Below are 13,811 nucleotides of genomic sequence, written 5' to 3'. Positions count from 1 at the left end.
AGAAGAATCTATCATTCCTCTGCTGGTGCTGCAGTCTCTCCAGTCTCTCAATCTCCATGCTTTTTGGTTCAACTCATCTTTAGCAGCATTTTGTCTCTTATGGGCTTAGCTCTGTCTGAATGAGGCTAACAGAAAGAAGCCACGGGCATCTCAGAGGTCAAGTAAAAGTGTTTTGCATCTTAACAGCATGGGGCTAATGTGCTGGAATTGTGCACACACGCGGCACACTTAACCTGGAAAGTAGCCAGAGTTTCTTTGTGCTGGTTTACTCAGCTGTGGAAGGCAAGGTCCGACCGAGTCAGATGACTCAATTACGGATACCCGACCAATCTCGCCTCGGGATCAGGGGGAATCGGGGAGGGGTATCTCTGTCTGAAAGGCTCTAACAAAGGCCCTGCCCTGCTTACTCTGTTCGGACAAGGCCCATGGACAATCTGCAGGGGGGATAATCCCAGCAGCACTAAAGAGTTCTCTAAGGAAATGATGCTCACTTTAGGGTTTAACAGGTTATCTCAACATTACATCTTCATGCAGGTTACGCGTATCGATGTTTCAAAAGTTGTTGTAGAACATATCTGAAGGAGGCTGACTAAAGTATGTCACTTGATTAAAGTTTTACTGGTTAAAACCCATTTTAACCAGTTTGAACTCTGACCAAAAAAATGAATGAGTCTGGCTGGCAGATCCTTCATCCACCCTGTGGGATTGAATGTAGGCCTTCTTCACCAAATAATAGGGGGCACTCATAGTTTGACCCACCCAGTTAATGTGTTTAACCCCTTAGGGCAGTACATGACTGGCTGTTTAAAAGGGCTCATGTTTAGTGAATTTTCAAGGCTCATTTAATTTTGTGTTGATAGTTTGTATGTTACTGTTTTGTCATTTAGAATTTAAGATCATTCTTAATGAGTTGATGACGATGAAAAGATGAGTGACCTCAGGAAATACAGAGAAGCAGTGGGTAGCCTAATCTATCTTAGTTCATGCACTAGACCAGATTTGAGTTGTGTCGTAAGTAAACTTTCACAATATTTCAGTGCGCCAACAGAAGAGCAGTGGACGACTGTAAAACATGTACTGAAATATCTGAAAGGCACAATTGACAAGATGCTGTGTTACAGGAAATGTGATGATGGGTTACAGTTGGTGGCTTATAGTGACTCGGATTTAGCCTGATTAACATAGACTTTCAAATCTCTTCGAGATTCTGGTCTGACCAAGACCATAACGAATACGATTCGAAATGGCCTGGTCAACCCGCCTCCCTCGGGTTGCTACTGGTTGTGGCCAGAAAAGGCTGTGCCTAAGCTTAAGTCAATTACACCACTCTTTCCTCTGACGTATGATTTAACTACCAGCGGGGCTAACTGGTAGATTAAACTCTTACCAAAGCCAGTAGGGAGCAAGGCAAAAACGTCTTTCCTGTCAAGAAATGATTCAAGGGCTGTTCTTTGCTCGATTTTTAACGAGAATCTCCCGTCGAACACTTTTCTTACAGCATCTACAGCAGTGTCAAAAGCTTGACGCTGCTCCATGTTGATATTGAATGAAGCGCTTCCGTGTACAATCCATGGGTTGAGTGGCAGTTCAATCACGTCACTACCTTGAACACGCCTCTACCCTGGGCCGTTGGCGCTGCTCAAAGTCGATTGCTTCCCGACAAAGTGGGTGGAGTTCCCATTTTTTCGGGAACTCGAATCCACCTGAATGAGCAGTTGGCCTGAGTAAGTGTAGCAGAGCCGAAGGTGTTGCGTCACTGCGAGGGCGGAGCCTGGGTAACTCGGATTGGGCAGGAGATGCAACTGACCGACGTAGTAGATCTGGTTATTGTGTTAGCCTATGTAAGAATGGTCCTCTGATTTCTTGGAAGACCAAAAAGCAGCCAACTGTAGCACTGTCAACATGTGAGGCTGAGTACATGGCGTTAGCTGTCACTACACAAGAATGTTTGTACCTGTCTCAAATGCTTAAACATCTTGACTCTCATTATGATGTACCTGTAATTTATGAAGATGACCAGGGGGCAATTGCATTGGCAAAGAATCCCTTTAGCCGACAGAGATGCAAACACATTGACATCAAATATCATTTTGTAAGATCTACTGTAAAAAATGGTGATGTGTTTTTGGAGTATTGCCCAACAGATCAAATGGTTGCTGACCAAATGACAAAACCAGCTACAAAAGGGAAGCTTCTTGCCTTTTCTAGGTTTCTATTTAGGTGATTGCCGAACCAAAATGTGATTTTGCTCTTTGCAATGTTTTTGTTTTTCTTGTTGTAAATGTGAGAACAAGTGGGGGTGTTGATTGATGCTTGTTGAGGGCCTTAACTATCTGAGTGTGCTCTCAATTGACAACCTTGATTGAGGCCAGGTCATGTGACTTTACTTACTAACTCTCTCTGTTCATTTTCACCCAAACCTGTGTTGGTGCCTGTTCATTTTGGTCTTTGTCTCCAGGTAGCAGTTCAGTTTGTAACACAGGGTCTGCATGTGTTCAAGCAAACTTTTATTTCTTTGTTTCTTTATTTATTTGAAGATTTCACACCTTGTCATGATACCAAATTGCGAGTAGTGACATGAATATAGACAAATTAAACTAATAACGTTCAATATAGTGTGAAACATCCATCCATCCATTTTCTATACCGCTGAATCCGTCGGTCGGGTCGCGGGGGGGCTGGAGCCTATCCCAGCGGTCAATGGGCGAGAGGCGGGGTACACCCTGGACAAGCCGCCAGTCCATCACAGTGCCACACAGAGACAAATGAGGCAAACAACCATACACGCTCACACTCACTCCTAAGGACAATTTTAGAGACACCAATTAACCTAACATGCATGTTTTTGGACAGTGGGAGGAAGCCGGAGTACCCGGAGAGAACCCACGCTTACACGGGGAGAACATGCAAACTCCACACAGAAAGGCCCCAGCTGGGAGTTGAACCTGGAACCTTCTTGCTGTGAGGCAACGGTGCTAACCACCACACCTGTGAAACATCCTTTATGGCTAAATGAAAACAGCCCCCACCCTTTAGTAACGTTTGCTTTGACGTGGGACTTCCTAAAATGTCCCTTTGTTACTGATCTAATCCACGGTTCAACAGTAAACATAGAACTTCAGCAAAGAGTTTTTCACAAGGGCCCTTCATGCCTGCGCGTTTTTCAGATATTTTCATTCCCAAACAATTCTGAGCACACATGCAGTGCACGCAAGCAATTGATTATTGAATAACCAGAGTAATAAAAAGACAACTAAACTGTTATGGGAAGCTGTGTCTTTCATCACTTTATGAAAGCTCTGTTTAAACATTTGCGCAAAGTTAGAAGAGCCATTTTAGACAATGTTGATTACCTGTTAACTCAACCTCGGTAACCTATTGTCTGTTTGCTTCCTCAGACACTGAAATTTCTATAAACTGCATGTCAGGCTTTCTAAGCTATTCATATCTGAGCAATTTAAAACCTGAGAGGTTTTCTGGAAAATATAAACATATCAACAAGAGTATTTTATTCCAAATCATCTCAAGAAATGAGAAAAGCCTAAATTAAGAAAGAGAAAATTACATTTAGGAGGTAATATCTTAAGCTTTCACTGTAAATGGATAAGAACTCATATTTATCAGAGGCAAAAGCATGCATGTAGTATACTGCATCATGTCCGAATGGTTTTTGATGTACTTCTAAACTCTGAAGACAATAATGACAAATTATGGACACCAAACTAATCTCAATGGACTACCCAAACAAAGTTAAACATTTCAGATATAAACTTGAACATCAGTGTTGGCACAGATCTTTTACAACAAAATGTTGTATTTGGTGGCAGGAGTCTCAATGTTTGTCACAGTATGCTTGTGTTCTTGTGTTTTTATTCTATAAAATGATATACATAATGTGTTCTATTTACAACCAGGATCTACATAAGACATGAAAAAAGTGTTAAACATAGTGCTCAACATTTACTAAAGTGAGAAAAAGCAAGTTTTTGATATGATTTCAAACAGTTTTAGACATGAAAAGGTTCTGCATTCTCTGTGTTAGTTAAAGCTACATAGAACTTTTTTGTTTAGTCTGATCTGGTAAAAGACATTCAAAATGTACTTGTCTGTTGTTTTTGTTTAAGATATTTCTCTCCGTAAAATATCTGGTCAAAAGAAAGAAAGAAAGTCATGCAGGAGTGTGAATAGCTTGGTTTGAATTGATTTGTGATAGTGAATCACCTTTAAAGCTTCCACTGATCTGCACACTGTGCATCTTTAGTGAAGAAAAATGATACTTTATGGAAAAGAAAAGCATATTATCACATCTGGCCCATGATTCTGTGCAAGCATCGCTTGGAGGCTGTGTTCCAGATCAGCAGGGCAGTGTTTGAGTTCAATGTTACCTTTGCTTCAACATTAATCTCACACATTAGAGTGACTGGCTGTCAGCCCGTGACATGTCTTTCATGGATTAACAGTGTTACTGGAACGATTCTTTGTTCCTACTAATGCTGTGAGCAAGGTATCGAGGGAGCTATCAAACAGCAGATAATTAACTCAGGGGCCGACCGAGTTAGTAATAGAATGATGAATTATTCAGTATTTGTAGGCTCTCTCTCCTCATATTGCAGGCAACACAATAGTCACTGAGAGTCATACTCACTGAAAATTAGAAATTCATTTTTGTATACTGCACTGTATAAATACACTCAGCAGAATGACTCAACTATTTGAATAGATGTGCCCAAGCAAACAAGCAAGTTCTGTGTTAGGTTTTGTTAAGTTTGTCTTTGTTTTATGCTTATTTGTTTTTGTTTTCATGTTCTTCTTGTCTTCCAGAGTCAGTTCCTTGTATATCTCAGTCTTGCTTTTCTGCTCTCTGCTCCCCCCTCCTGGCCATAGATTCCAACAACAGTTACACACAACCTTTTGTGACACTGAATCAACTTAGTAAATCCTCAAGTGAATGAAACAACACACAAAGCTTTAATATGGGCTATCTTTCAATGTACACTGAGTGCAAGTGCACCATCATTTTTATCAAGACCGAAAGCTCATTAAAGATTGAGCTGGAGAAAAATATTTCCATGGTCCAATAATTCAGAAACTCAGAAACGACACAAGAAGAAAAGCTGAACATTGGAAGCTACAAATACGTCGGATGATAAAGTTTCGGTAAGAGCAGAATATCAAACTTGAAAAAGTGAATGAACAAACAACATAAACTGAGACGTAACGGTTGAGCTAACATACCTTATCAGCTAGAAAGAAAAATAATTAGCGTTTATTCATGCTCAAATTGATCAGGAACCTCACCAAAGTAAGTTTAAATAATATAGAAACACAATAAAAACATTTTTTTGTAATTACCTGCTCCTTTGAATTTGAAGGAATTACTTTTAAAAATGTTTGAAACATGGATCAGATGTTGCACATCCAGCGCTTAGGAACTGAGGACACTGTTGATGTCACTGTATGCATTTTATTTACTGAATTACAGGAAAAAGTTGATAAATCAACAACATTAGTGGCTAATAGTGTTTTCTCAGAGGGAATAAAGGGAACCGTTGAGTATTACGGCTTAAGGGGTGATTCTCCCTTCCAGACATCGTTATGATGGACACACCCAATCCAAAAGCAAACAAGTGTGTGTCTCAGGTAAGTTTCAGTTGTTTCTTTTTAGAATTAAAGCAGCCCATTTGATTCAGCTTATTCGTTGAGATACAGCTCTAGTTACGTAGAGCAAATACACTTCTACACTATTTACGACTCTTGTCTTCCTTCAGGCCAAACATAAGCAGGCAAGAGAAGAGAGGAAAAAGCTGCTCACCCCTGCACACAAGTACATGATTGACATCCTGGCTGACCGGCTGTCTTTGGCACCAACAGAGGTGGAGGAATTTGTTTTGGATTCTCCTTCAGTAAGTTCCTCCTCAGTGTGACTCCAAACTGGTACTAATGCTATCAAAAGCAGAAATATCTCACCAACACAAATCAGAAGTCAGGTGATCAGCTGAGGTTTTGTGGGATTGATTCATAACGCGTTATTTTTGTGGCTTTTTCTTCAGTTTGGTGTGATGCTTTCTAAACGTTTCGTTCCAAGGTTATGTTTTGTTTTTGGTTGTTTTATACTTGCATCGTAATATGATGCAATGATTAATAATGTTTTTGTGTTCTTCCTTTTTTCTTGCTGACTAGCTGCTCGCTTTTGATCATTTCTTCGCCTCGGGGGGCAGCAAAACCATTTCGTTTGTGTATCAGGAGTCCGAAGTCCCAGGAATAGGTATGAAGAAATCTGGAAAGTCTTCAATTGGAAAGACTGTCCATGCTTATTTTAATTGAAATTTTTTCCGTTTGACAGCTGTTATGCCGGGTTTTATATACTAGTATTTTTTTTGAAGTAAAATAGGAAAAACGTCCTATTTTCGAAAAACTGAAATACCGATAGATGATACAATTTTAGGGAAAGTCTTCTAATCAAATTTGATTGATTATCTTGCATGATAAAGACCCAGATATTCCACACAACATTATGAACTGGAATGTTTTTTCATCTCTTACAAAACCATTTGGATTTGATTTCAGAATGTGGGCGCGTATATCCTGGACCAAGCAAAGGGGGCAAAGCAATGAGGCTGTTTTTAGCCAATTTAGCAAAAACGTGCCTCACAGGGATCTGCTGCTCCTTCACACGGACCAGAGTGGACATTCCTGTGAACCCAGAAAACATACACGAGGTAAGGTCAAAGGTGGCGTGTCTCAGTAATTGTTAAGTATTTATTCTTGTGTTATGTGTCATATCAAAAGATGTAATCACTTTATAGAAAAGCTTTTGTTTCAGCTTATTCTTTATCACTACTCTATACAAACTTGATGATTAAAGTGTTACCCTTGCTTCTGGAAACTTTATTGAAAAGACAAAAGATAAAAATGGCACAGCTACCACAGCCCTTTTCTCATAATAGAGACTCTCTGCAGCTACGTCTTAGCTTAGCATCTTCCTTAAACCTCCGGGTTCCCTCCCTGAGCAGCTCACCTCATGGCAGTGTGTGTAGCAACGTATTACATCACAATAATAACATTGTTACAGCTGTCACGTCCAGTTATTGTCATACAAAGAGAATCTCTAATAAAAAAGTTAATTCACTAATAAACACTGTTTATACACAAGCCATTTAGGATGGCGAAGTGATCTTTGATAATGCACAATGTTCTTAAAGTTATTCATTTGTTGGTCTTTTTAACCTAAGGATTAAAACCAAACATATTTTACTTTACTAAGGTTATGTTAGGAGTTTAATGCATTATTAGCAGTTAGCTAATGTTATGTGCTCCACAACGTTATTTATTTGATGACTATGTTAAACTAACGCGAGCATTAAAACCTCCACAGACAAACACCCCACCTACAAAAAATGGCTGTTTACTGAGGAGCCTTTGATCTACGGAAACACCGTTTACAGAGTAACGACTCACCGACATGGTGTGCTGTGTTGGCTTCAAACTTGTTTCTCGTCTTGAGCGTGGGAGGGGGCGTCTTATGTAAAAAGATGGCGGACTTTGATGTGGACGGTCTACTTGTTTTTATAAATGCATGCATCTCCTTGTGATTCTTCTTTTTTGTTGCCCTCCTCTTCTCTACCTTTTTCCTGGATAAGATCTGTGAAGCGCTGAGAATATATTAAGTCTAGTTGAGTGTATACATGCAGGATGGATTCGACTCCCAACTGCATTATCTGCGTATATTAGTCTGGCTTTGAGAAGTTTGATTTCATTCCCTTGGACTGACACGTTTACATTCATTTTTAGTCTGCTCTGGTTTTTCCTGTTGCCCAGATGTGAGGTGTGAGCTGCTGTGCGTTTTGGCCGCTGGTTTATAATCTGAACGTTTCTTTTTTCAACCTCTGTGGGGTCAATTCATATGAATTTACAGAGCTGATTGCTTGTTACTTTTTCAAATGAAGTGGTTTATGTTCTTTACGTGATTTACAGAAATCACGCTCTCTATATTTGTGTACTCTGCTATCTCAACCAGATGCATTATCAGGTACCAAAGTTTGGCACAGCTGATGTAATGTCAGTCAGTAGTTCGAAGCAAGAGCACATTTTCATGAGAACCCTAACATCTCAAACCAAATCATGTTTCTCCCTCACAGTTGAAATGTTTTCTGCTTCGAATTTCATTAAGTGAAGGGTTGTCTTTTCTTGATGCCTTGCAGGAAATCTTTTTCTCAATGATTGATGCCAGGGATGGCCTCCTGAAAGGAATAAGGGATTCCTACGATGCACTGCTTCCAGCCCTTACTACAGGACAGAACTGGGGAGCTGTAGACAAGTCTAGACATGGAGCAAAACTTAAAAAGAACTTCTTCTATTCCTTTAAACATTGTTTGAACTCTTTAGATGGTAAGAATGTTTCACATTTATTGCCAACTGAATGTGAATAAGTTATTGGAGGGTGGCTCTTTAGAAAGATTGTAACTTTAAGCTCCATCTCTCGGGCAAATCTTACTCAACTGATTTAAAACCATCTTATGTTGAAGTACACAATAACAAGCAATACTGTAACCAAAAGATGGTTTGTAACCAGTACTGATGATTTTGTACTTTGTCTTATTTATACTTCAGATATCCAGAGGAGCAATGAGAGCGTCGTTCATCTGAAAACAGTCACAGATATTGACTTGTCTAAACTGGCCTGTCTGGATGATATGAAAGCTGCGGCTGCCAACTTTGACATGGTGCAACGGCTGGAAGAAATTCTGATGCAATGGTGCAAACAAATCGAGCAGGTTGGTAGATTTCAGAGTTTATATTTGATCCAACAACCTTAATTTGTGCTGTTAAATGCTAAAAATGAATTTGCGATGACTGTGATAGGCACAAAGCTCATTGGTTAGAGATGGTGACATCAGGCCAAGATGGATTAGATAGTTATGGAAGATTGGGAATATGATAGGATTGCTCAGACAGCAAAGCTTAATGGTGATGTTGGTGATGTATCCATTGTCATCAGGTCCTGATGGAGAGTGATTTGTTGAGGAAAGAGGATGATTCTGCCGGACCACTGAGTGAGTTAGAACACTGGAAACGAATGTCTTTACAGTACAACTCTATCATCGATCACATCAAAAGCCCAGAGTGTAAGGCGGTGGTGATGGTGCTCCATCTCAACCATTCCAAAATAATGAAGGTACTGACACAAGTGTTCAATGTACACAGAGTAATACCAAAGCTATTGAACATTTTCACTTTGTATCAGTTTTAGTGTATGTAGTTAAGGTTTGCTGCATGTAAAGAGAAATTAAAAACAGTCTGTGATACATAAATCATGACAAATGCCTGAAAATTGCAATGTAGAAGATATCGACGTTGGATAGCTTGCAATGATCATGGATTCAGTGTTCACTGCATGTAGGTGATCTTCACAGATGTATGAAAAAAATAGTTTTTGGAAATGATTATTTGTTAACACAGTACAGTATGTAGCCGTTCTGCATTAAGATGATGCTGAGTAGGCACTGTTTCATTTCACTGGAAAGTGTTGGTGTCACATCTGAGCCTAGTCCTGAATTATTTCATGTATTCTGATAAAATCCTATGCTAAGATCATTTGTGAATGACTAGATTTATTAAATCAATCAATGGATTCCTATTAACGCAGTCTTGTACCCGTGCAGGTGTGGCGGGATCTCGACACGAGGATAACATATCGTGTCAATGAGGCAAAAGACAATTTCAAATTCTTGTCAACACTTGAGAAAGTCTTACATCCTCTGTACAACAGTGACCCCGTATGTACATTTAACAGTTTGATTCTAATGAATAGTTTGTGTTTGGTAACACTGAATTAATATGTCCTTATTACATTGTTTTGTACTATCCAGGCGGCCATTATTTAGACAACTTATATACATTTTTTTTAACAAAGAATTAGTAAAAAGTTTGGAAGTTTGGCAAACTTAAGTGTAGAAATAGATGATAATTCATCTTCATTGACCCTCCTAAATCCTGAAATGTGATTTCAGGTTTCCATGACAGAAAATGTGCCGAAGGTCATCAGTGCCATTCACATGATTTACCGTGTTTCACTATATTACAATACAAGCGAAAAGATGTCTGCGCTGCTTGTCAAAGTAAGTGAAGTGTGTTCAGTTTCTGAAATATTTAAGTTGTCACCGGAAAACATAACTTTCATGAGAAGACGCAGTGCAAGGATCCAGCTCCCTTTGTAAAACTGTAGCCACACAACTGACCACTTTTCCAGATCACAAATCAGATGGTCACAGCATGCAGATCCTACATTACTGACGATGGCAGTTGTCTTATATGGGATCAAGATGCTGAAAAACTCATCAGAAAAATGCAGGTGACTGAAGCTGATATTACTAAACATTTGGGTTATTATTACCAAGGCTTAAGATTACACATTTTGACATCAGTAGACTGTAGCTGTCATCATGTTTCTTTTATCTTTGGCAGGTCTGTACATGCTTATATCAGGAGTATCAGACCTGTTTCCAGAAAAAAAAGGTACAAGTAATGGAAGAAACTGGCAAAACATTCCTTGAGGTTTCAGAGATGCAGATTTTTTGCAAGTTTGAGAGCTTCTGCAAGCAACTTGAAAAGGTGTTGTCTTTGTTCATTCTCTTAAATCTCCATCCCACTTCTATCATAAGGCCTTGCAATGTGACGACGAATATTGTCTTTTGTAGATCAAGAAAATAATCACAGTGTTCAAGACATTTGAATCTCTTGAAAAGTCAAACATTGAAGGCATTGAGAAATCAGCCAGACAATTCCACACTGTGTCCATGAATCTGAAAAGGAAGAAGTATGACATGTTGTCCCCGAGGACGACTGAATTTGAAACTGATTTTGTGAAGTTCATGGCTCAAATGAGCCACATTGAGGTAAGTGTAATCTACAGCTTGTACCCAAATGTTGGTTCAAGCTCATTTTTTCAGGAAGCCTCAACCAGATGAAGATCTTTAGTGAAAGTTGGGAACAGGTTCATACGTGCAACATCACAGCAACACTCATTTACTCCAAACAGCCGGTGCATTCACACATGGCCACACTTAAAAGAATTACACGTTTAGGAACAGAAAGAAGGACTAGTAAGATTGTAGAATCTCTGAGGAATGAGGATCTACTGCTTGTATCGACACAGCTTGAAGCTGAAAAAAGAAAATAATATTGACGTTGTATTCTCAGAGTATCCCCACAATCTTGTCCTTTTCCACAGAGTCAGCTCCAGGCATTTATGTGTTCGTACTTCTCAAACATCATCTCATCTCAGCAAGCTCTTTGCCTGCTACAGCGGTCAGTACAATTTGCAGAATTTGGAAGTATGACATGAAGACTCTATTCTAACTGTGGCATTAAAAGGAAAAAATATAAGCAATCTATGAAATTTGTTTTGATAGTTTTCAGAAGCTGAACCTTCCCTGTCTTGCAACTCACATTTCCAACATTTTGGGTGTTATTCTTCAGCACTTTGCTTCAGAGGTGGAGTTTGTGAAAAAGGTATTCAGTTTGCTTGGGCTTAGATACCAAACAATAAACCTTATTAAACGTATTAAGCTGAAAGAAATCTTCAGATGAGTGAAACATTTAGAATTGAAAATGGAAGAAAACTGTTAATGATTTTAGTATGTTTTGTAAACTTCATTTGCAGGTCTTTGACAATCAGAAGGATGACATTCCATTATCCAGAAATATGCCACCAGTGGCAGGCAGGATTGGTTGGGTCAGACACCTCTATAAAAAGATAGAGGAGCCGATATTGTACATGAAAGTGAGACACAGTTTCTATCAGCAAAACAACTTTACAGTTATACTTCACAGTGACATTTTAACGACGATCAAATCTCCCTTCCTTTGCAGGAAAACTCGGACATCCTATGTAGTCCCGTGGGACAAGATGTGGTCAGAATGTACAATGGGACTGCAGCTATGTTGGTCGACTTTGAGCTTCTTCAACACGAAACGTGGATGGAGAAAGTTTCCAAACTAGATCACGGTTGGTTCTCTTGTTCTGATGTCATAATTTGACACTAATGGCAGAAAACAGCCCCTGTCGATTCCATTATTGCACACTGTTAAAACGAGCTTTCTCTGTTCCGTATAACAGTCTTGAACATTACCCTGCTGGTTCGCCACCCAAATACTGGAAAATTAGTCGTCAACTTTGACCCTAAAATAACCGAAGTCATTCGGGAGGCTAAGTGTTTGTTGAAAATGGGGCATAAGGTTCCAACGCAGGCTTCTCTTCTTATCAAGATGGAAAGCAAAATAAATGCCCATCACCTCAGACTAAAGGTAAACCGGGATTTACATTTTTTTTACGGGATTGTTTAACTTAAGAGAATTTGACCTGTATGCCTTTTTATAGACCATTCTGGAAGATTTTGAATCCACTTGTGAGAGCATACCCGCAGACTTCAACAGTTTGATGGCTTCAAAAATAAAAAACGTAAGCTTTTCATACCGTGTGTACGGCAGGTGGTCCGTCTTCTTTAGTGGGAAATTGTTACTTGATGAATGTGAACCCTGCTGTAGGCAGTGGGAAGGGGTTTTGCCGATTTGAGAAATGTCTCGAGCAGACGTGTCCTGAAGAGCTTTTGATTGTAATTCTACATCCTTAAAATGTCCAGGTGGAATCTGCACTTCGACACGGTTCGGTGCTGCTGACCTGGTCTTCCCTCCTCCTGGACAAGTTCTTTCAAAATGTTGAAACTGCTCTGTCTGAGCTCCAAAATCTTGTAAAAAAGGTTTGTTGATGAATAAAAATTCTACTGATACTGAAAAGTATCAACATCAGGTTAAATGTCACATTGTTCAGATATGTTTGGGTTGGTGTGACAGCTCTCTTGGACAAAAGCCACGCTTCTAGATGCCACTTTCTTTTTCAGGTGCAGGATATTTGTAAGATACAAATTGATGATGTCCTCAAAGACATGTCTGAGACTGTTCTGATAGAGCTCCCAGAAGGCCGTGCATCTTTGCTGCAGCAGCTGGTTGACCACAATAAGGCATGACCATCTTATTTTTATTCTCCATATCCATTAATGGAAGTTAAAGTGTTTTTCATCCATTACGTGAGTTTGAAACAATCATTACTTTGTCAAAGAGCAAAGGCTCGATGTCGTGGTTTGAGTAAACTTTTGAGTTTTCCAATGAACTCTGAATTCTGTTTCATTGAAACGCTCGTAGTGCAACTATTCCTCTTTTGTTTTTCAGAACCGTTGTAAGGAGTGGGCAAAGACACTGGATTACAAATGCAGTTATGTTAAAGGAGCTGTTATGGAGTTGGGTAATGTGTTAAGTGCTATTTATGAACCAAAAGGCACCAAGATTGTGGAGGAACCTGTTCAAGGTGTGTAGCACAAATGTAAATGACTTTTCTTTTCGTATAATTAGCATCTCAGCTTTTTTTATACATATATATATATATATATTTCAGGGAGGAGTGTGACCTTCTCAAGAGAGAGCAAGAGGCTTTTAGAGGGTCCATTGAAAGATAAACAGATCAAGTTCGAAAAGGTATGATTGGATACCAACTGCACAACATGTCTTTTCTATAAACTGTTGTGTGCCAACACAGGCATTAATGCCTCAAATAAAAAATCCTCATTTCAGGAGTTTAAGAAGCTTTATGAACTCTTCAGTACAAAGGTATTCGATGCACTTGTCAAAAGCACCAAGTTATCCCTGGAGATCCTTAAAAGGAGAATTTGTGGCACCAAGTGAGTATTTCTGGGTTTAAATAAGAAGAACAGTATCACAAAGAAAGGAAATAACCTCTGAAAGAGTAAAATCAATAA

General features: G+C 39.3%; 1 protein-coding gene across 1 annotated transcript in view; it reads left to right on the top strand.

The window, feature by feature from the left end:
- The window catches only part of LOC142376981 (dynein axonemal heavy chain 8-like), a 54,765-nt gene that overhangs the window by 10,834 nt on the left and 30,120 nt on the right, over window positions 1–13,811 (top strand). Inside the window, exons 2-24 of the mRNA XM_075460684.1 lie at window positions 5,588–5,640; window positions 5,724–5,903; window positions 6,181–6,265; window positions 6,568–6,719; window positions 8,202–8,388; window positions 8,611–8,774; window positions 8,999–9,175; window positions 9,663–9,776; window positions 10,011–10,118; window positions 10,250–10,351; window positions 10,465–10,611; window positions 10,698–10,895; window positions 11,231–11,307; window positions 11,412–11,511; window positions 11,663–11,782; window positions 11,872–12,007; window positions 12,119–12,306; window positions 12,380–12,460; window positions 12,642–12,758; window positions 12,900–13,019; window positions 13,228–13,312; window positions 13,436–13,530; window positions 13,627–13,733. Coding sequence (XP_075316799.1) covers window positions 5,588–5,640; window positions 5,724–5,903; window positions 6,181–6,265; window positions 6,568–6,719; window positions 8,202–8,388; window positions 8,611–8,774; window positions 8,999–9,175; window positions 9,663–9,776; window positions 10,011–10,118; window positions 10,250–10,351; window positions 10,465–10,611; window positions 10,698–10,895; window positions 11,231–11,307; window positions 11,412–11,511; window positions 11,663–11,782; window positions 11,872–12,007; window positions 12,119–12,306; window positions 12,380–12,460; window positions 12,642–12,758; window positions 12,900–13,019; window positions 13,228–13,312; window positions 13,436–13,530; window positions 13,627–13,733 — 2,893 coding nt within the window. The remainder of the gene's footprint in view (window positions 1–5,587; window positions 5,641–5,723; window positions 5,904–6,180; window positions 6,266–6,567; window positions 6,720–8,201; window positions 8,389–8,610; window positions 8,775–8,998; window positions 9,176–9,662; window positions 9,777–10,010; window positions 10,119–10,249; window positions 10,352–10,464; window positions 10,612–10,697; window positions 10,896–11,230; window positions 11,308–11,411; window positions 11,512–11,662; window positions 11,783–11,871; window positions 12,008–12,118; window positions 12,307–12,379; window positions 12,461–12,641; window positions 12,759–12,899; window positions 13,020–13,227; window positions 13,313–13,435; window positions 13,531–13,626; window positions 13,734–13,811) is intronic.

This window comes from Odontesthes bonariensis, chromosome 3, assembly GCF_027942865.1.
Source record: "Odontesthes bonariensis isolate fOdoBon6 chromosome 3, fOdoBon6.hap1, whole genome shotgun sequence".
NCBI classification, from domain to species: Eukaryota; Metazoa; Chordata; class Actinopteri; order Atheriniformes; family Atherinopsidae; genus Odontesthes; species Odontesthes bonariensis.
The sequence above is the reverse complement of the archived record's forward strand: the minus strand, read 5'-3'. Positions and strand labels throughout refer to the sequence as shown.